The sequence below is a fragment of the Lepus europaeus genome, chromosome 19, assembly GCF_033115175.1.
Source record: "Lepus europaeus isolate LE1 chromosome 19, mLepTim1.pri, whole genome shotgun sequence".
NCBI classification, from domain to species: Eukaryota; Metazoa; Chordata; class Mammalia; order Lagomorpha; family Leporidae; genus Lepus; species Lepus europaeus.
This window is the reverse complement of record NC_084845.1, coordinates 14,468,621-14,491,465: the sequence shown is the minus strand read 5'-3', so window position 1 is coordinate 14,491,465 and position 22,845 is coordinate 14,468,621. Positions and strand designations below refer to the sequence as shown.

General features: G+C 39.8%; 1 protein-coding gene across 2 annotated transcripts in view; it reads right to left on the bottom strand.

Annotated features, from left to right (window-relative positions):
- Positions 1-2,434: 2,434 nt before the first annotated feature.
- The window catches only part of LOC133747816 (zinc finger protein 568), a 187,629-nt gene continuing 167,218 nt past the window's right edge, over positions 2,435-22,845 (bottom strand). Inside the window, exons 11-12 of one of the 2 annotated variants that reach the window (XM_062176199.1) lie at positions 7,303-7,403; positions 2,435-7,143 (exon numbers count right to left, since the gene is read on the bottom strand). In XM_062176199.1, coding sequence (XP_062032183.1) covers positions 6,194-7,143; positions 7,303-7,403 — 1,051 coding nt within the window. In that variant the 3' untranslated portion in view covers positions 2,435-6,193. Of the gene's footprint in view, positions 7,639-22,845 lie in introns of both variants that reach the window. The other variant, XM_062176190.1, reaches the window with a different exon arrangement.

Here is a 22,845-nt window from a genome sequence, read left to right as displayed (position 1 = left end):
TGCCTGGTCTGTTCTGTTGCTGAAGCTCTTGACTGTATTTTTCGTTTCATTTATTAGTTTTTAGCTCAAGATTATGGTGGTTCTTTTTAATTATTCCCATCTCTTCATTTAATTTCTCATTCATCTAATGTTTTCCTAATTTGTTAGTGTCTGCTGTCTCTGTATTCTCTTACATCTCACTAAGTTTCCTTAGTATCGTTAGTTTGAATTCTTTTTCAGGCAAATCATACATTTCCTTCAGATCAGGATCTATTTCTGGAGAACTACAGTGTTTTTCTGGAGGTGTCAGATCTTGCTTCTTTGTTTCCTGTGTCCCTTTGTGGTTGAGTTCCTTCTTTTTATGGTGTAGGTTTCATTGGAAAAGACCTTGTTTAGAAGAAATGTGGGTTGCCTTTTGGCTTTGGTTCTAAATGAGCCCATAAATGTTGATTTCTCCAGCAGTAACCTGTGTCAGCAGTGTCTACAAGTATCACAGTTGTGCAGTCTGCAGCAGTTTGTGGAGGTAGTAGTAGGACTTTGAAGTGGTCATGAGCTCCCAAAGCTGTGTCTTATTCTTCAGAGTTGGGTGTCAGTCATACTAAGGTTTAGTGACTGTAGCCACATTTCTGGTGCTATGGGGCACAGGGGAGGTAAGGGGGAGGCTGTCTCTGTTGCATCAGGCAAGCCTGAGTGATGCTGAGACTTGTGGCACTAATAGCTATGGCCATCAGACTGTGTGATGTGGATAGAACCTTCCCCAGTTCCTGCTGTGTGGATCTAATTAGTGCTAGGGCTTTAGCACCCATATCCCTAAGTACTGGTTTTTTGTTTTTTTTTTTTTTTTTTTTTTTTTTTTATACTAACAGAAGGAACAGAGGGGAAAAGACTTCACTTTTTCTCTGATATGATTTATTTCTTTTACAAACCTTGTTTAAAAACAGTAACATAGCATGCTTAATATCTAGGAGGTAGTGATACAGTTCAGTTTCTCCAATATTTTACTTATCCAATAAGATTTTAAGGCATAAAAGAGAAGAAAATTTGGAAAGATATTTAGGGTGAGACAATGAGAGCACAAAACCAGAAAACTATCATACAGCAAAAGGATTTTTTTTTTTTTTTTTGGACAGGCAGAGTGGATAGTGAGAGAGAGACAGAGAGAAAGGTCTTCCTTTTTGCCATCGGTTCACCCTCCAATGGCTGCTGCGGCCGGCGCATCGTGCCGATCCGAAGCCAGGAGCCAGGTGCTTATCCTGGTCTCCCATGGGGTGCAGGGCCCAAGCACTTGGGCCATCCTCCATTGCCTTCCCGGGCCATAGCAGAGAGCTGGCCTGGAAGAGGGGCAACCGGGATAGACTCCGGCGCCCCGACCGGGACTAGAACCTGGTGTGCTGGCGCCGCAAGGCGGAGGATTAGCCTGTTAAGCCATGGCGCCGGCCCAAAAGGATATTTAAAACATGGGTTAGCAAACTACAATTTGTTGGTCAAATATGGTTTGAGGCTTTCTTTTGTAAATACAAGTTTTTTTTGGAATAGTCATTGTCCATTTACATAAAGATCAGAATCTCTCATCCTCAGCACTTCTGACTTAAACCAGGTAATTCTACTTTGGGGGGACGAACTGTGCAATGTAGAATGTTAGCCTGTGCCTACTAGACACCAGCAGCACCCCCACCCCCATTCATACTGTTAACCAAAAATGTCTCTGAAGATAGTCAAATGTCTATTGGGAGTGTGGGTAGTGGAAGAAAAATTACCCCTGGTCAATAATTACTATTATGGCAGAGAAAACTCTGAGGCTCCAAGCCTAAAATATTTACTCTGGCCCTTTACAGAAAAAAAATTGATTCCTTTTGCTATAAACAAAGGCAAAAGTTACATGCTAGCCTAAGAAAATAAACCACAAAGCATAAAACAAAATAATCTCCTAAGCAAAGTTTCTAAAAATTATTTTAAAAAATCTCCAATTTAAAGAAAGGAAACAGACACAAACAAGCAATTCACAAAAACAAAATTCAGTTGCTCCTTAGGTATAATAAATGCTCAGCTTCACTGGCAGTTAAAGAACTAGAAGGCACACCCCCCCCCCCTTAATCACAGAAAAGTCCAGTCCTGCTTAAAATTGTCAGAAAATAGACATACATTCCTCTTAAGATTAATGGCAAGTTCCAGCCAATAATAAGGCACTAACAACTACATTTTAAATATGCTATGTTGTTAAGGCAGGGAATCAAATGGTAGGAATCCACCAACTCTACAGAAATAAAAGCACCAACATGCAATAATACATGAATAACAAAATTGTATAATTATTGGTAAAATCACAAATGTGAACTTCCATTAGTGGAAGAATTGGCTGTATTTGTTTTGGCTTTTCTAAATTATGCAAGAATCAAAAACTGTTTAGATTGCATGTAGGTAGGGACTGGAAGTCCATAGTGTTTTTTTGTTGTTGTTGTTTTGTTTTTTGACAGAGTGGATAGTGAGAGAGAGAGACAGAGAAAGAAAGGTCTTCCTTTACCGTTGGTTCAACCTCTAATGGCCACTGCGGCCAGCGCATCGCGCTGATCCAAAACCAGGAGCCAGGTGCTTCTCCTGGTCTCCCATGTGGGTGCAAGGGCCAAGCACTTTTGCCATCCTCCACTGCACTGCCAGGCCACAGCAGAGAGCTGGACTGGAAGAGGAGCAACTGGGACTAGAACCCGGGGTGCTGGCACTGCAGGCGGAGGATTAGCCTATTGAGCTGCGGTGCCGGCCGTCCATAGTGTTTTAGCAAGAGAGAAAAGGAGGTGCACTTCAGAAGTGTGTGCATGATCCCATTCAAACCACTCTCCTACTCCTAACCCTCATTACAGAACATATCTAGATGTGTACGTCTAGGAGTATGGAGAATGGAAACATGCACTTCCAGATTTTGGTATCAGCCCTTAAGAGAATCAGTGTGTATATCGTTTTGCTTTTTAAAAAAATCCCTATAAGTACCCTCTTGGTTTTTGGTGAAACGCTTTTAAGTGTTAGAAATTGTAAACAAGATCAGTCATATGTCAGCACCTATTTTTGTCTTAATTTAATAATTCAATTCTTCTGGCAGGCATAAATTCTCCTCTTGGAAAAAAATAATTATACTAGTGTAGATAAACTTCAGTATTTAATCATTTTCCCTTATAAAAAATATCCTAATTTACCATAAAATTTTCTCCAACAGATTAACATTTATCTAGGAATTATTTTATTACCACATAACACATATTTACATTTAACTTAATTAAAATGTATTATTCTTCTATAGTGAGTACAGAAGTAGAAATCTGGAAGATGGATTTCTAAATGTGAATAATGTCCATAGCCCAGGAGATATGGTCAAGTGGGGAATTGTAGTATCTTCACAAGTTGAATAGGTCAAGTGGGCAATTGTAGTATCTTCACAAGTTGAATATGAAATGTGGTATGAGTTCTGTTACTACTTTCAGTAATATTTGTAGTGTCTAGTTTCTAATGTGTAGTTATATAACACATCCTTTAATAACTGGTCAAGTAATGAACATTCTGCAAAACAGGTTCATCTTTTTAAAAGGATGCTAGATTTGACTTGCTGTTTTAAGTAAAATATTCCACATTGTACCATATGAATAAAACAGATATTCTTTATCACGGATTTCAGATTATGTCATTTTCCAAATTTGGTAAAAGGGTTATGTTAGCCTCATAGCTGCAGCTTCCTTTTATCTTGAGGAATTCGGACCTTTTTTTAAAAGTAAATTTCTATGAGGTAGATACACAGTGAAAGAGTTATCATATGCTGGACAGAGCTGGGAGCCCGGCACTCAAATCCAGGCCTCCCAGGTGGATGGCAGGGGCTCAAGCACTTAAGCCATCACCTTGTTTCCTAGTGCATGCATCAGCAGGAATCTAGAACTGGGAGGAGAGTTAGGACTCAAAACAAGGTACTCCAATGTAGGATGTGGACATTTGAACCCCTACACCAAACGCCTGCTGCCAAATATTTTTATTTGTAAGATAACCCGATACTAGGGGCATTACATCATGTAGCTATTCAATCAACTTCCTTTTGGCTTTTACTTTACCCAGGAAAATAATACTTTTTCAGGACTTCAGACCTACCCTGAAAAGCTAAAGACAGACATACACTAGATGCTAAATGTAAATAGATATTGCCTACATCTTACTAAATCAAAATTGAAAATATGTATATATTTCACTATATGTTTAAGAAAGTAATGCTCTTCTATAATGTCAGATACACCATAAAAAGGTGAGTGTAAGTACTTTCTAACTCAAATAAAAGTGTATATATAAAAATATTATAAAAATAATTTCCCAGAATTCAGATATATTGTAAAAAGTTAAGAAACTCCGTGCATATAATTATAAATTTATACTTATTTCACACAAGTCCAAAGACAAGGTGGTTCTGAACCGTTTCATTACATCAGTAACACTGAGGACACAGGTCATTCCAACAAATCCCCTGTGCCAACCTCTCAACACTCTGGTTGCAAAATGGTCGCAATTCCAGATGTCACAGACACTGATATACAGACACGTGCATCTTGAATTTAGGAAGATGAACATGTACTGTTAATTCATTACTAATGGCAATTTTCCTTAATTTTCTTTTTAATATAAATACCTTCAATAGAATAGTTATTTAAAAAATTTCCTAGTGGAGAAATTGATTTTGACTAAGGCTCTGTTATTTTCTAATAACCTAGAACATACATCAGCGATCATGACATGTCTTTTGTTTTTGGAAGTGTTCAATAAATCATCTAAATTGTTCCCCTATCGCCATAACAACTCACTTTTATTCTACCAGGTTTCTTTACATTATGAAGCCTCTGATGAGCCCAAAGGGCAAGCTCTGAATGAAAGCCTTGCAGTTATAAATTTTTCCCCAGGATGAATTAAACATTCAAAAATGAAGCATGATATTCCTGTAGTCACTACAAATATAAGGTCTTCCTATCATATGATCTCTAATAATACACAATCATGAAAACAACCAAGTAATAACAAAAGCAGGTCTAATTTAGCACTTTAAATATTAGCCAGACACTGTTTAAAAAAAATAAACGTATTTAATATCCACAATGCAACTAAAAAATAGGGTGCTAGTAATACTAATTTGTAATTGAGAAAATTTAAATGTAGTTAAGTAATTTGTCCTCTAGAAATGAGTTGTGGTTGTGAGGGTGTGTAAAATGGAACATTGTTTAAACTTTTTCCTACTTTGGTTCAGTTCAGGTTGATTTTAGAGAGTTAATGTGCAAATATTTAACAATCTGAATGGCATGGAAGAATTTCCTGCATTTTTAACACTAAAGTAGCCATCTTCAAGTAAGAATTATCAGATGATTTGTTAGCTTCTGACCTTCCCTAAGGGCTTCTGGACCTGATGTTGAGAAAGGTCTGAATGGCTCATTTCTCTTACACATTCACTGTCTTTCTAAGCTTTCCCTATTATCTATTCCTTGAGGTAGACTTGGTTCTGGACCACCAAAAAGGCCTTCTCATTTTCTTTACATTCATGTAGTTTTCCATTGTTTCACTAATTGAACTTGGACGTCTGATTCTGAAACAAATACATGGAGTCTTCAAAAGTTTGTGGAAAATGGGCATTCTTTTTAACTATATTTTCCCATAAATCTTTTGAAGTATCCTTGTACAGACGTTCCTCTATCTACTGGGAACTGGTCATAAGGACCCACTGCAGATACCAAAATTCATGGATGCATATGCCCTTATATCAAATGGTACAGTATTTGCTTCTAACCTATGTACATCCTTCTATATACTTTAACTCCAGATTACTTCTAATACCTAATACAGCGTAAGAACTATGTAAATAGCTGTTACATTGTCTAGGGAATACTGACAAGGAAAAACGTGCATATTTGGTGTAGATACAGTTGTTCTTGAATATTTTCAATCCTCAGTTGCTTGCCTCTACATGTGCGGAACCCACTGATACAGACTAAACTCCCAGTTCCTGACATTCATAAGGTTTCTTACTTTAACAAGTGTCAAATCAATTCTGGTCCTTAATGGTCTGGCAGGTTTTCCATCTACAGTACCACTTCGGAAATTCAGGAACTGGTTAGCCTCAGTGCATTCCTACGTTTGTTACAATGACAGGTTTTCTTAAAACAAGTCTGAGTTTTCTGATGTCAATCAAATTCTCAGCCTTCTGCACTCATTCACTTCTCTGTCCTGTATGACTTCTTCTTTGATGTTGACTAAGGTGCGAGCCACGAATAAAGGCCTTCCCACATTGCTTGCACTCATAGGGTTTCTCACCGGTATGAATTTTCCGGTGCCGATTAAGCTCTGAGCCACGACCAAAGGTCTTCCCGCATTCCTTACACTCATAGGGTTTCTCACCAGTATGATTTCTCTCATGATGAGTCAGTTCTGACCTTCGAATAAAAGCTTTCCCACATTCCTTACATTTATGGGGTCTCTCACCAGTGTGAACCTTTTGATGTCGAACAAGTTCTGTGCTACAAGTAAAGCCCTTTCCACATTCCTTACATTTATAGGGTTTCTCACCAGCGTGAGCTCTCTGATGTCGAGCAAGTTCTGAGCCCCGGCGAAAGCCCTTCCCACATTCCTTACATTTATAGGGTTTCTCACCAGTGTGAACACTCTGATGTCGAGTAAGATGTGAATCAGAGATAAAAGCCTTCCCACACTCCTTACATTTATGGGGTTTCTCACCAGTATGAACTCTCTGATGTAGACTCAGTTGTGAGGCACAAGTATATACTTTCCCACATTCTTTACATTCATAGCACCTTTCACCTGTATGAATTATCTGATGAAGTCTAAGCTGTGTGTCATAACGAAAAGCTTTCCCACACTCATTACATTTATGGGGTTTCTCACCAGTATGGATTCTCTGATGTCGAAAAAGGTGTGAGGGACGGGTAAATGCTTTCCCACATTCCTTACACTCATAGTATTTCTCGTCAGTATGAATCCTCTGATGGAGATTAAGCTGTGCAGTAGATGGGAAGGCCTTTCCACACTCCTTACATTTGTAGGGTTTCTCACCTACATGTATCTTTTGATGTTGACTAAGTTGTGAGCTAGAATGAAAGGCTTTCCCACATTCCTTGCATTTGTGAGGTTTCTCACCAGTATTACTGCTCTGAGGTTGAGCACTTTTAGATTCGCGAGTAAAGGCACGTTTCTTATTTTCATTACTTTTTTTGCTTTCATGCAGTTTCTCATGCTTCATTAAGTCTGACCTATTAAAGATTTTCCCACATTCTCCACATTTAGAATCTTTTTCCTTATTATGAATTATTTCATGTTGAATAGGATGTGACTGGCATTTGAAAGCTTTCTTACATTTCTTACATTCACAGTCTTTCTCTCCAGTATGAATTATCTGATGTTCTCTATGGGTTGTGCGGTGAACAGAACTGGATGTCACTTCAGAGGTTATTATGGCTTGCCTGAAATGTCCTTGTTGTCTCTCCGAATAGCATTTGATTTCTCTGTTATTTTTGACTCTGGGGCACTCAAAATTAGATTGTGTAAATCTTTTTGTTGTCTTGGGGCACAATGACTTAATTTCAGAACTGTTCTCTTTTGAAGATAAGTTTGAATCAGTTCCTCTTTTGGATGCCCGATCTGCAAGACAGTAAGAAAGAACACAGGAGGTATTTTTACAGTGCAAGAGAAAGGAAAATCTGACAAATTAAAAATAATAATCTAAACAATTTTTAACACTCTATTGAAATTTGAAGAAAGAAAAGACCACATGGCGAGTAAGAATAGAGAAAATGAGAGTGTGAAAAGGAAGATAAAAACAGAGAATCAGGAAGAAAATAGGTTCAAAATAGGATCTCTAAGAACCATGTAACACTAACTACATTAGAATCTAAAGGAGGAAGAGATTACATGTAACAGCAAATCCTCAACTTCAGTTAAACATAGAGCCAAAATATTTGACTTCTCCTCTTTACCTGTATTTCCACCATCATGTTCCCCTCTCCTTAAGATGAACACAATAGAATTCTAACCCATCTTTCTGCTTCCATGGTTGCTTTCCTAATATTGCATACCTAACACAAGAGCCAGGATGTTCTTTGAAACAGATCATGTCATTCTGCTCCAAACCCTCCACGGATTTCTCATTCAGAGTAAAAGTCAAAGTTCTTATGCGGTCTACAAGGTTTTCCAATAACTTGTCTGGCACTATCTCTTTCAGACTTTGCACCAGTTCCCTGACCAACTGGATATTCTTCAAAATTGTCAAGCACCTACCTCCTTTAGAATCTCTGCCTGCAAATGTCTTCTTCAAGACATCAAACTGCTCATTCAGTTGCTTCATCCTCATCTCTATTCACCTGGCAACTTAAGAAGCCATCCTTCTACCTACCCTACTTTCTGAAGGGCATTTATTGTTACACCAGCTCACCTACTTTCCCAACATTATAAAAATTTTCAAACAACAGGCTAAGAACTCGTCAGAGAACCCCTATGTCCTCACTGTTTAGATTCTACAATAGACATTTGTTTCTATTTGCTTTATCACATATCTAGGTATCTGTCATTCAGTCCACCTTGAGGATAAGAGTGTACTTGACTTCTGAAAGATTTAAGTATATTTCACTTTTAAATTCAACAGCTTATACTTTAATTTTCTTTCTTTCTTTTTTTTTTTTTTTTTTTTTTTGACAGGCAGAGTGGACAGTGAGAGAGAGAGAAACAGAGAGAAAGGTCTTCCTCTGCCGTTGGTTCACCCCCCAATGGCCGCCGTGGCCAGCGTGCTGATCCGAAGGCAGGTGCTTATCCTGGTATCCCATGGGGTGCAGGGCCCAAGCACTTGGGCCATCCTCCACTGTACTCCCGGGCCATAGCAGAGAGCTGGACTGGAAGAGGGGCAACCGGGACAGAATCCGGCGCCCCGACTGGGACTAGAACCCGGTGTGCCGGTGCCGCTAGCCAGAGGATTAGCCTGTTGAGCCACGGCGCTGGCCACTTTAGTTTTCATTACCTGTATGTCCCTTACTATGCTTGTGCAAAAGTAAATACTCAATAACTGGTATTTTTCAGAAATCTCCATGAATCTGAGGCAACTGAAAGGCTGAGAATCACTAGTTTAAATATACTGCCCTCCCCTTGCACTTACATCTTCATTCCCCAATCACCCCCCATACTGGGCTGTACGCCACCCCTATATAATATTGTTTTTTTATCTTAAACCCTTCCAGTTTTCATTGCTGTTGAATGCTCTGTTCCAAGATCTCTGCACAGTTAGCTTCTCTCATTCTAAACACATTAATTTTTATCAAACATGCCATTCTTTGCCCTCATACCTTTCTCTTAACTCTGGAATTATGTACTTATTTGTTCATTAATTTAACTACTTTTATAATTCCCCCCAAAGTGGTGTAGTACTAGCATAATGCTTTACCATGATAGAATCAACCCCTAGCACATAGTTCAACTGAGGTTAAATAATCAGATTAAAGGTATTTGGATGGAAATATTTTTAAAAAATGAAATTAGGAGTGATTTAAAAATGAGAATAACTGCTTCATGCTTTAATTATGTAAAATATGATGATATCCATATCTTCTTGCTTTTGATTCCTTCCTGCTTTAATACAGAGGTTTCACACGGTGGTCTGACCACTTCCCATGTACACTGCAGCAATACACAGGCAAGCCAGCACATCTATGCGTGTTCATATTAGTTCCCTAGAATATTGAGAGCTTTGAGCAAATTCTAATAGAAATTGAGAATACTATGTGCTATGGTCTAAATGTCTATGCCCCCTCAAAACTTCCCTCGCTAAAACCTAATCACTAGTGTATTAGGAGGAAGGGTTTCTGGGATTAATTAGTTCATGAGGGGAGAATGCTCATGAATGTGATTAGTTCCCCTGTAAAAACAAATGCATAGGCCGGCGTGGTGGCTCACTAGGTTGCTCCTCTTCCAGTCCAGCTCTCTGCTGTGGCCTGGGAGGGCAGTGGAGGATGGCCCAAGTGCTTGGGCCCTGTACCCGCATGGGAGACCGGCAGGAAGCACCCAGCTCCTGGCTTTGGATCGGCACAGCGCCGGCCGTGGCGGCCATTAGGGGAGTGAACCAACGGAAGAAAGACCTTTCTCTCTCTCACTGTCTAACTCTGCCTGTCCAAAAAAAAAAAAAAAAAAAAAAAACTGCAGAGAGCTGCCTTTCCCCTTTGACCATATGAGGACTTAGCAAAAAGGTATTTTATCATTTATAAAAGCTGAAAGGCTGTCTCTTACTAGCCCCTGAATCTGTTGCTCCCTTGATTTTGGGTCTCCCTTACAAAATAGTTTTGAAGTTACCTAGTTTTACAGCATTTGGATATTATAGCAAGAATGTAGTTAAGATACTACGGCAGGGGCCGGTGCTGTGGTGTAGCAGGTGTAGCCTGCAGTGCCAGCATCCCATATGGGCGCCGGTTCAAGTGTTGGCTGCTTTACTTCTGATCCAGCTCTCTGCTATGGCCTGGGAAAGCAGTAGAAGATGGCCCAACTCCTTGGGCCCCTGCACCCGCACGGGGACTTGCAAGAACTCCTAGCTTTGGATCAGTGCAACTCTGACTATTGCAGCCAATTGGGGAGTGCACCAGTGGATGGAACACCTCTCTCTCTTTCTGCCTCTCCTTCTCTCTCTCTGTAACTCTTTCAAATATTTTTTTTTTTTAAAGATACTATGGCAATTATATAATGAACATTTTTATGGGGCTGTGGCAAAGAAACTCCAGAGCAGAGTGCTGGAGAATGACTCCTGGAGCCACAATTTGCTGGTCAGACAGCACCGGGCAGTTAACTACTCAGAATCAAGGCTCATCTGAGACACGAGAGATGCCCGTACTTTAGATGTTCACAGTAAAGTAACAGACCTTTGTTCAGGTGCCCTGCTGCTTGGGTTACTTCCCTTGCCATTGCTATTACCTAGGATGCTAGAACAGCCCAGATAAGGCTGTAGAAAAAGATAGAAAAAAAAAAAAATCCAAAACCTGGGAAATCTAGAGTGATGAAAAAGGCTGGCATAACTGGCAAGCAGAGAAGATTCTGAGACTATTATGTGATCTATTTCTGTGATCTAATGACAACACCACTTTCACTGGGGGATACAGAATGGCTGTCCTTGGGAGAAGGGCAATAAACAAGGACTACAGAGAGACTGGTAAAATGCTGTGGTGGGAAGTCAGATGTCTGAAGATGCTGTTATTTTAAATATTTTGGAAGAACAATTTGGTAGAAAAGGAAACTTCAAAAACCATGGACTGAATTATAAATATGGACTTTAAAATCAGAAAAGTAATACCTATTAAGAATGCTCTTATTTGATAAAATTACTCATCAATGCTAAAAAACCATTCTTAAATCAATCTTTAATTTATTTTTTACTCTATGGTCTCATTCTAGCACATGGCCAACCCATCTGGATCGCCAAGAGTCTCCTAACTAGCTTCCATACTCTGATTCAATATCTACAGGACAATCAGAGGAATACTTAAAACTCCGAGACTTGGTAAGAAGGCCCTGCATGACCAGAGCCACTTCATGCCTTCGAGAGCCCACAGAGCTTCCTCTCCCCAGCACCTTTAATGTATGGGTTCTTCTACCTGGCATGACACTTCATTCTCAGCATTCTGCCTGTTTCCTACTACACATCCTTCTAGTCTCATCTCATCTGACACCATCTGAAAAGTCTTTCCAGTCTCATACTCTCTCATAGCTTTCTTGCACACATGACCATGGCCCCTAGGATATCACACGGCCATATCACAGGTCAGGTATCAAATGATACCTGCAGAGTTCTCAGTGACTAGGAAATTAAGTCAGGCCCTAAGTCCTTCGCAGGCTGCTGGTAAGACGACCTGGTTTAAGTACTGTTCAGCAGCCAAACATGACCATACCAGGTCCCTCCCCTCCTGAGACAGTGTCAGGAGGAGCCTGTGACTAAACAACCCTTATTTTCTAGAAGATCAATTAACTCCAGGCCTAGCATTCCTTTAGATCCTAGCTGCTTCTCAGGACATGCATCATCTCCTTTTATACTTTCTTCAATGTTTTCTAGCATCCTTATTATATGACTGAAACAACACTAATATAACTGGTTTTATTTCACCAAATATCATAGCACTGTTTAAAAAACATTTCACACACACATACACAATGTTTATATGTGATAAAACTTCATAGTAATGTACACCAAAAAATAAGAATAAAAACGTGGCCGGCGCCGCGGCTCAATAGGCTAATCCTCCACCTTGCGGCGCCGGCACGCCGGATTCTGTCCCAGTTGCTCCTCTTCCAGGCCAGCTCTCTGCTGTGGCCTGGGAGTACAGTGGAGGATGGCCCAAGTGCTTGGGCCCTGCACCCCATGGGAGACCAGGAGAAGCACCTGGCTTCAGATCAGCGCGATGTGCTGGCCGCAGCAGCCATTGGGGGGTGAACCAACAGCAAAGGAAGACCTTTCTCTCTCTCTCTCACTGTCCACTCAGCCTGTCAAAAATAAAAAATAAAAAAATAAAAGCATGGGTGTGGGCCAGCGCCGTGGCTCACTAGGCTAATCCTCTGCCTGCAGTGCTGGTACCCCGGGTTCTAGTCCCGGTTGCTCCTCTTCCAGTCCAGCTCTCTGCTGTGGCCCGGGAGTGCAGTGGAGGATGGCCCAAGTGCTTGGGCCCTACACCTGCACGGGAGAGTAGGAGGAAGCACCTGGCTCCTGGCTTCAGATTGGCGCAGTGCGCCGGCCGTAGCAGCCATTTGCGGGGGTGAACCAACAGAAGGAAGACCTTTCACTCTTTCTCTCTCACTGTCTAACTCTGCCTGTCAAAAAAACAAAACAAAACATGAGTGTATAAGATAGTGAAATCTGAATAAAAGGTCTACAGCTTAATTACTACTATTATGCTAACAGCAATGTGTTTGCATGCTGTATTAGGGCTAGGTAGGATGTTTTTAGGGAAAGCGGGATAAAGGGTACTCCCCTATTTTTGCAACTCCTTGTGAGTATTATTAGTAAAAGCTCTACAATCAAATTTTTGGCCCTATCACTCCACTATAACTACTATTTTAAGGTCTAACCCTACATGCAGTCAATTTTAATAGTTAATTTATTCTCAGTTATCCGAAGAATTACACAGCTATTCACTTCCTCCTCTATTTTCACTAGGGCTGTGGATACGTTCTCCTGATTTGTTCCCCACTCACTGCCTAGCTCTCCTTTCTCTACCCTACATGATACCCTATTGTAAGCTTAGCACCCAGTAATACAGAACATTCCATTTTACAATTGGAGTTATAAGACTAATTCTGGCCAATGTGATTAAAATGGGAATAAGTAAAAGTATGCTTTTTCCTCTTCTCCTTTCATACTACTTGAATCAGATGAGCTTGTGGGGACCCTTCATGTACCATCCATCATCATGGCAGAGATATCTGGAGCCTCACACTGGGTAGAATTGAGCCACCATAGGTCTGGACCCCTCTACTGCCATGAAAATAAAATGAAATCTTGTTCAGGCATCTATGTGTCTATTCTTAACAGAGAGGACTATACTTGTAACTTACCTCACGGCCAGCGTCTTGCTGCCACTCAATCATCACACCCATTTCCTCTTCAGAGCCTTTGCACTGGCTGTTCTCTCTATTTTGGTACTCTCTCCCTGTTGGATCTTTTTATCAAACCCCTCTCCCCTTTCATTCAGGTATCCCTACTCCAATGTCACCTCCTCAGAGGCCCATCCCCAACACCAGTACTTCATCATGCTCTAGCTTCAAACCTAGATTTTTCTTCTTCAAAACTTTTATTGCTACCTAAATATTATGTATGTATCTATTTTTGGCTAATCTTTCCTATTATAATATGTAATAAACTCCATGAGACAGTCTTTCACTTGTTTACTGTTGAATCTACAATAAGGAATTGCTGAATTGTCTCTCTGACTTTCAAATAAAAATTAAAAATAATTTACAGAGCAGGGGATTTGGCACAGTAGCTAAGATGCTGCTTGACATATCAAGAGTGCCTGGTTTTAGTCTTGGCTCTGCTTCCAATTATATATAATGCACACCCTGGCAAGGAGCAGATGTGCCAAGTAGTTGGGCTCCTGCCACCCACATGGGAGACCCAGATTAAGTTCCAGTTGCTGTGGACATTGGGGAGTGAACCAGAACACTGAAGATCCTTCTCTTACTTTCAAATAAAAAAAATAAAAAATAACTTAGCAGTATTGAGGGGAGTACAAGATGGCTGAATAGGGTACAGCCACACCTTAAGCTGCTCCGGGATATGAAGAGAACAAAGGAAGGACTATGTTTCCAGGGATCTGACTGATGGAAATTTTCAGCAAAGAAGCGGAAAAATACAAAAGAAATCAATGAGGACCCTGTGGGACAGGAGAGAAGACAGAGACACCGCTGCAACTGGCTGTGAGCCCTCATCTTACCACCACAAGGCAGGAAGAAGTTGCTGTGTGTCCTGCGGGCAGTGTTAGCGGGGTGGGAATTCCAGTCACCCACTGACTTTTACCTCAGCCTGCAGAGCTGACTGAGGTCACTGTTATCAAAGGACAGGTCATCCAGACAAAATCAATAAAGACACATCGGAGTTGAAACACACTATCTAGTAAATGACACTTACAGGACATTTCAGCCAACAGCTACAGAATACACATTTTTTTCATAAGCACATGGAACATTTTCTAGGACAGACCACATATTAGGCCACAAATCAAGTCTCAGCAGATTTAAGAAGATGGAAATCATATCATTTGTCTTCTCAGACCATAAAGGAATAACACTAAAAATCAACAAGAACATCAGAACACTTACATATCTTGGAAATTAAACATGATACTAAATGATCAATGGGCCACTGAAGAAATTAAAAAAGCAAATCAGAACATTTCTTAAAACAAATGAAAATGAAAACACAACCTATCAAAACCTGTGGGATACAGCAAAAGCAGTATTAAGAGGGAAGTTTACGGAATTGAGTGCTTATGTTAAAGATAAATGTCTCAAAGATCTAATGATGCATCTTGAAGACAGAACAAGAACAAATCAGCAGAAAGCTAGAAATAATAAGGATCAGTGCAGAATATGAAACTGAAGCTTAATACAAAATATCAACAACAAAAAGTTGGTTTTTTTGAGAAGATAATCTGGCTAGAGATTTATCTATTTTGTTTAACAGAAAAAAAGAGAAAAAACTCAAAATTAGAGATGAAGAAGGAGACATTACAACTGACAACACTGAAATACAAAGGATCAAAAGAAACTACTATGAAGAATTATATGCTAATAAACTAGAAAACTTTGAAGAAATAGATAAATTCCTGGATTCATATAACCTACCAAGATTAACTCAAGAAGAAACAGACAACCCAAACAGACCCATAACAAGCAATGAGATTGAAGCAGTAATCAAAAGTCTTCTGCCAAGGAAAAATCTGGGACCTGATTGCTCTACTTCTAAATTCTACAAAACATTCAAAGAGGAATACTCTTCATACTATTCCAGAATATTGAACAGGATGGAACTCTGCCAAACTCTTTTTATGAGACCAGCAAACCAAAACTAAAGAACAACACTACACAAAAAGAAAACTACAGGCCTATATCCTTAATGCACACAGATGGCAAAGATTCTCAACAAGATACTGTCAAATCCAAAACAACATCAAAAATATCATCTATCACAATCAAATGGTTCAACATTCGCAAATCAATAAACGTCATAAATTACATCAACAGAATTAAGACCAAAAACCATACAGTCATCGCAATAGATGCAGAGAAAGCGTAAGATTCAACATCACTTCATGATAAAAACTCTCCACAACTTAGGTATAGAAGGAACATTCTTCAAAATTATAAAGGCTATATACGACAAACCAACAGTCAATATCATACTGAACGGGGAAGAGCTGAAAGTATTTTCCCCTCAGATCTTGAGCAAGACAAGGCTGTCCACTTTTGCCACTCTTATTCAATATAGTACTGAAAGTTCTAGCAAGGGTAATTAGGGAAGAGAAAAAAATAAAGGGCATTAAAATTGGAAAAGAAGTTAAATTATCAGCCGGCGCCGCGGCTCAATAGGCTAATCCTCCACCTTGCGGCGCCAGCACACCGGGTTCTAGTCCCGGTCGGGGCACCGATCCTGTCCCGGTTGCCCCTCTTCCAGGCCAGCTCTCTGCTGTGGCCCGGGAGTGCAGTGGAGGATGGCCCAAGTGCTTGGGCCCTGCACCCCATGGGAGACCAGGAGAAGCACCTGGCTCCTGCCATCGGATCAGCGCGGTGCGCCGGCTGCAGCGCACTACCGCCGCGGCCATTGGAGGGTGAACCAACGGCAAAAGGAAGACCTTTCTCTCTGTCTCTCTCTCACTGTCCACTCTGCCTGTCAAAAATAAAAAATAAAAATAAAAAAAAGAAGTTAAATTATCCATGTTTGCAGATATGATGTTGTACATGGAAAAACCTAAACAATTCAAAAAGCTGCTGGAATTGATAAACCAATTTAGTAAAGTTGCAGGTTACAAAATAAATGTTCAAAAAACCAGTAGCTGTTTTGTATATGCTAATGATGAACTCATACAGAAATCAAAAAAGAATCCAATTCACAATAGCCCAAAACATCAAATATTTAGTAATACATTTAACCAAAGAAGTGACATATCTCTGCAATGAAAATTATCAAACACTGATGAAGAAATCCTTAAGGACACAAGAAAGGAAAGATATTCCTTACTCATGGATCAGAAGAATCAATATCATTAAAATGTCTATACTACCTAAAGCAACCTACATGTAATCCCCATCAAAATACCAATTAAATCTTTACAGAACTAGAAAAAACAATCTTAAAATTCATATGGAACAGAAGACCCAGAATAGCCAAAGATATCCTGAACCAGAAAAATTAAGTGGAGGCATCACAATATTCAAAGCATACTGCAAAGCTATACTAATTAAAACAGTATGTTACTATCATAAAAATCAATACATAGATCAGTGGAACAGAATAGAGCCCAGAAATTAATCCACATACATATAGCCAACTGATTTTTGACTAAAGTGCTCAGACTATGCAGTGGAATAAGGAAAGTCTCTTTAACAAATGGTGCTGGCAAAACTGGATGTATAAATGTAGAAGAATGAAATCAAATCAAGATGGATCAAAGACCTAAATTGAAGACCTGAGACTGTGAAGTTGTTGGAAGAAAACAGAGGAAGCACTCCAAGATGCTGGTGTAGGGAATGACTTCTTGCACAAGACCCCCAAAGCACAGGGAACAAGAGTAAAACTAAATAAATGGCACTATATCAAACTTCAGAAGCTTTTGCACAGCAGAGGAAATGATCAGTAATGAAAAGACATCCACTAGAATGGGAAAAATATACGCAAGCCACCTATCTGACAAAGGATTAATATCCCAAATATATCAGCAATTAAAAAAAAAACAAAAGCCAACCAATCCAATTGAGAAATGGGCAAAGGACTTCAATAGACAGCTCTCAAAAGAAATACAAATGGCCAATGCTTAATATCCCTACCCACCAGGGAAATGCAAATCAAAACCACAATGTGGTATCACATCAGTCCTGTCAGAATGGCTAAAATCCAAAACATAGTAACAAATGCTGGCAAGGATGTGGACAAAGGGGAACACTTATACACTGTTAGAGGGAATGTAAACTAGTGCAGCAAATGTGCAAAACAGTGTGGAGATTTCTTAAACTAGAAATAGACTTGCCATATGATCCAGCAATACCCAAAAGACTTGAAAACAATGTATCAACAAGATACCTGCAGCACTATGTTGATAGTAGCACTGTTCAGAATAGCCCAAATTTGTAATCAACAAAGGTGTCCATCTTCAGATGAATGGATAAAGAAAATCTGGTGTCTATAATACACACACACACACACAAGGACATTATTCAGCTATAAAAAAGAATGAAATTCTGTCATTTGCAGCAAAATGGATGCCACTGGAGGACATCATGTTGAGTGAATTAAGCTGGACCCAGAAAGAAAAACACTGCATGTTCTCCCTTATTGTGGGAGTTCAAATTGAAAAAGAAAGAAATGTCTGTGTGGATCAGTACTGCTGCAAATACAGTTTTGTAAAACTTTGTTCTATACCTTGTGAAGCCAATGGTTAAGAATATTATACTAATATAGTTTTAATGATCTGTGATTATGTTAAAACTGAATGTATATGGATGAAATGGTCATTTTTCCATTCAGTTATTGTTTATAGTCTTTGTCTATATTCTCACTAAACTAGGGCTGTTGCTTTTTACTTTTTAAACTTATTCAGTGAAATATTAAGCCTTTTTACTCTAACGTAAAATTAAAATGTTATCTCAAAAGCTGAAAAAAAGGGAGAAAGAAAGGAGGAGGGGAGAAAGAAATATCATGCTCTTAGGACTGAATCTACAAAGCACACTGACTCTGCTAAGAATTAAAAATTTTAAAAATAATTTAACAAATAAAGTAACTGAATGGTGATCCAAAGACAACTCTAAATTTGAAAGAAAAGACCAGAGATTTTCTTCAGAATAGGAAATGTGGTGCACTCATTCACCCCCAGAAAAAAACTGAAAATACTGGGTAAACAACTAAAATAAGCCACATCAGAATTCTGGGATTTAACCAAAGCCACAAACTGAAAACTGCCTTTCCAGAAAGTACTAAGATTTGTGACATTCATTTCCCCCTCCCCCCTTCTAGTTCGTTCATGTAGTTGCCAAAAGCTGGCCAGCTGCCTTATAGCCAGTGCAGTATTCCGACCTCTTTTGCAGTCAGTGCCACCACCACCCAGTGTTTTCTCCTAACTTTGATTCCTGGAAAATGTCTCCACAGAACATTGTTGCTATCTGACCGACTCGGGCTCACCTTGGGGGAGGTGGCAGTGCCAGAGCAGCAGGGAAAGCCCACTCCAGAGCAGTGCTGGAAACAACAGGCGGCTCGGACAACACTGCAGCTGCACAACGCCGACTTCAGTGGGGACAAATAGTACCAGTCAGGACTTTAAAAGAAAATGGTAAGATCCAGACAACCAGAGGAAAAGCTTTAAAACATTCTAACGTGTGCATGGGAACAGAAAAGCTGCACAGGTGCAGTGTTGTCTGCTTGTCCAGGAAAGATCTTGGAAAGAAGAGATCTCAGTTTTTCATGACTGCTTAATTTTGAGGCTTTGCACAAACAGGAAGTACAAGATAAGACTAACTTCTCACAAATTTCCTTGGCAAAGGGTAGGAGAATACTAGGCATTCAAGGAAATATGCTCCTTGCCTTGTTCAGCTATAGAGCCTGTCCATTTTCCTAAGCTCACAGCCCCTGCCTCCATCTTCAAAGCTACAACACTGCATCTCTGTGTGTATTTCTTCTATAGTTACCTCTCTAATACTTTTAGGACTCTTATGATTACATTACATTGGATAATCTAAAATACTGTCCCTAGTTTAGGGTCAGCCAATTTTCAAACTTAATTCTCCTTTGTTCTGTTATATTAAAATATTCAAAGGTTTCAGAGATTAGGATATAGATGATTTTGGAAGGGATCATTATTCTGCCTACTAATATAAAGTAACTAAAATAGTACTCTAGAAAATAAATATCTATTTGACATAAAAGATGGAAGGAATCAAAGATTTGAGGAATAAAACAAAAATAAAACATGTAGAAATTAAACACTACAATGTCAGATGTAAATCCTACCAGTAATCATATTAAGTATAAATATATTAAACACTGCAAACAAATGGCTGAGATTGGCAGAATGGATTAAAAAAACATGATCCAAGTATGAGTATATGCTGATTACTATAGAAAAATCTTAGATTCAGGACACAAACAGGTTGAAATAAAAGAGTGGAAAAAGATAATGCCATACAAAGGGTAACCAAAAGTGATTTGGAACAGCATTACTTGTATCAGACAAAATAAACTTTAAGACAAACTGTAACTAGAGACAAAAAGGGACATTTTGTAATGAAAGCAGGGTATAATTATGGTCAGGAAACAATGTAACAGTTTTACGTGTATATGTACTTCATAACAGAGCCCCAAGATAGATGAGGCAAGAATTGGAGAAACAGACAATTCTGTAAATCACACTTCAGGATTCTGTTTGCAATAATGGAGATCAAGTAGCAGATGTTCAACAAGAAAACAGACTTGTACAACACTATAAAGCAACTAAATTTCAAATAGAACATTCTATCTAAAAAAGAATACACATTCTTCTTAAGCATATATAAAATGTCCTCAAGGTTAGACCACATATTAGAGGCTATAAAAAAGGCCGTAATACATTGAAAGGGACTGAAATGCAAAGTATGTTCTAAAGCTACAATGGAGAAAGAAATTTGGGAAATTCACTAATGTGTGAAAATTAAATAACATATTCCTAGATAACTAATGGATCAAAGAAGAGATTGCAAGGGAAGCTAGAAAATATTTTGAGATAAAGGAAAAAGAAAAGAACATACCAAAAATTATGCAATGCAGTGAAAGCAGGGCTTAAAGGGAAATCAACTATATTAACACAAAGATCTCAAGCTAACAATCTAACTATAAACCTTCAAGAATCAGATAATATAGAGCATATTTAACTCAGAGCTGCTAGAAGGAGGAAATATGGATCATAGCAGAGATGAAAAACAGAGAACAGAAAGCAGAAGAAAGTGAGATCAAAAGTCTGTTGAAGGCCGGCGCCGCGGCTCAATAGGCTAATCCTCCGCCTAGCGGCGCCGGCACACCGGGTTCTAGTCCCGGTCGGGGCACCGATCCTGTCCCGGTTGCCCCTCTTCCAGGCCAGCTCTCTGCTGTGGCCAGGGAGTGCAGTGGAGGATGGCCCAAGCCCTTGGGCCCTGCACCCCATGGGAGACCAGGATAAACACCTGGCTCCTGCCATCGGATCAGCGCGGTGCGCCGGCCGCAGCGCGCTACCGCGGCGGCCATTGGAGGGTGAACCAACGGCAAAAGGAAGACCTTTCTCTCTGTCTCTCTCTCACTGTCCACTCTGCCTGTCAAAAAAAAAAAAAAAAAAAAAAGTGTTGAAAATACCAATAAAATTGACAATCTTTTAGCTAGACTAAATAACGAAAAAGGAGAAAAGACTCAAAATATTACAATCACGTCAGAAATTAAAGAAGAGGTATCTCTGCTGATCTTACAGAAATAAAAAGGCTCATAAGTAACTGCTATGAATAACTATATGCCAACAAATTAGGTAACTAAGACAAAATTGACAAATTCCTAAAAATGACCAGAACTGATTCAAAAGGAAGCAATATATGAATAGAGCTATAACAAATACTAAGACTGAATCAGTAGTTAAATCTTCACACAAAGAAAAGCCCTGGACCCAATGGCCTCACGCCAAATTCTACTAAGCATTTAAAGAAAAGTTAAGGCCGGCACCGTGGCTCAACAGGCTAATCCTCCGCCTTGCGGCGCCGGCACACCGGGTTTTAGTCCCGGTTGGGGCCCCAGATTCTGTCCCGGTTGCCCCTCTTCCAGGCCAGCTCTCTGCTATGGCCCGGGAAGGCAGTGGAGGATGGCCCAAGTGCTTGGGCCCTGCACCCCATGGGAGACCAGGAGAAGCACCTGGCTCCTGCCTTCGGATCAGCACAATGCGCTGGCTGCAGCGCGCCGGCCGCAGCGGCCATTGGAGGGTGAACCAACGACAAAAAGGAAGACCTTTCTCTCTGTCTCTCTCTCTCTCTCACTATCCACTCTGCCTGTCAAAACAAAAACAAAAACAAAAACAAAAAAACAAAAAACAAACAAACAAAAAAAACGAAAAGTTAATACCAATCCTTCAAAAATATTTCCAAGAGGCTTACATTGTGGCCCTGCCTGCAATGCAGGCATTCCATGTGAGCTCCAGGTCTGAGTCCTCGTTCAGATCCCGGCTGCTCCACTTATAATCCAGTTCATTGCTAATGTGCCTAGAAAAGCAGTGGAGAACAGCCCACGTACCTGGGTCCCTGCACCCATGTGGGATGCATGGAATTTCAGACTTTTGGCTTCAGCCTAGCCCAATCCCAGCCATTGTGGCCATTTAGAGAAGGGAACCTGTGGATGGAAGATCCATCTCCCTCTGTCACTCTCTCTAACTCTGCCTTTCAAATAAACAAATCTTAAAAAAAAAAAAAAAAAAAAAGCTTCCAAGAGACAAAAGAGGAAGGAATATTTCTCACCATTAATTCTAAGGTGGATTTTACTTTCATATCAAGATCTGACAAAGCAAGGAAAATTACAGACCAATATCATTAATGAATACAGGTGTAGAAATCTTCAACAAATAAAACCAAACTGAATCCAGAAACAGAGAAAGGATTCTATACCACAACCTGATGGAATTTATCCCAGAAATGCCACGAACAGTTTAACAGCCAAAAGTTTATGAATGTAATATACACATACTAATAGAGCAAAGGAAGGGCTGGGTTTGATGCTGGCATCCCATATTAGGGTGCCAAGTCAAGTCCTGGTTGCCTCTTCTTTTATTCCAGTTCCTGCTAAGGTGCTTAGGAGGGTGGCGGAAGATGGTCCAAGCCCCTGCCACCCACGTGGGGGACCTGGACGGAAATACTGGTTCCTGGCTTCAGCCTGACCCAAACTTGGCTATGTCACCATTTGGGGAGTAAACCAGTAGATGAAATCTATCCCTTTTTTTGTCTTTCCCTCTCCCTCTTTGTCATGCTGCCTATCAAATCAATCAACCAACCAATAAATAAATATTTTAAAAATAGAAAAAAAAAGGATATAAATCACAGGATATTTTAATTGATGCAGAGAAACAATTGACAAAATTATTCTACCCT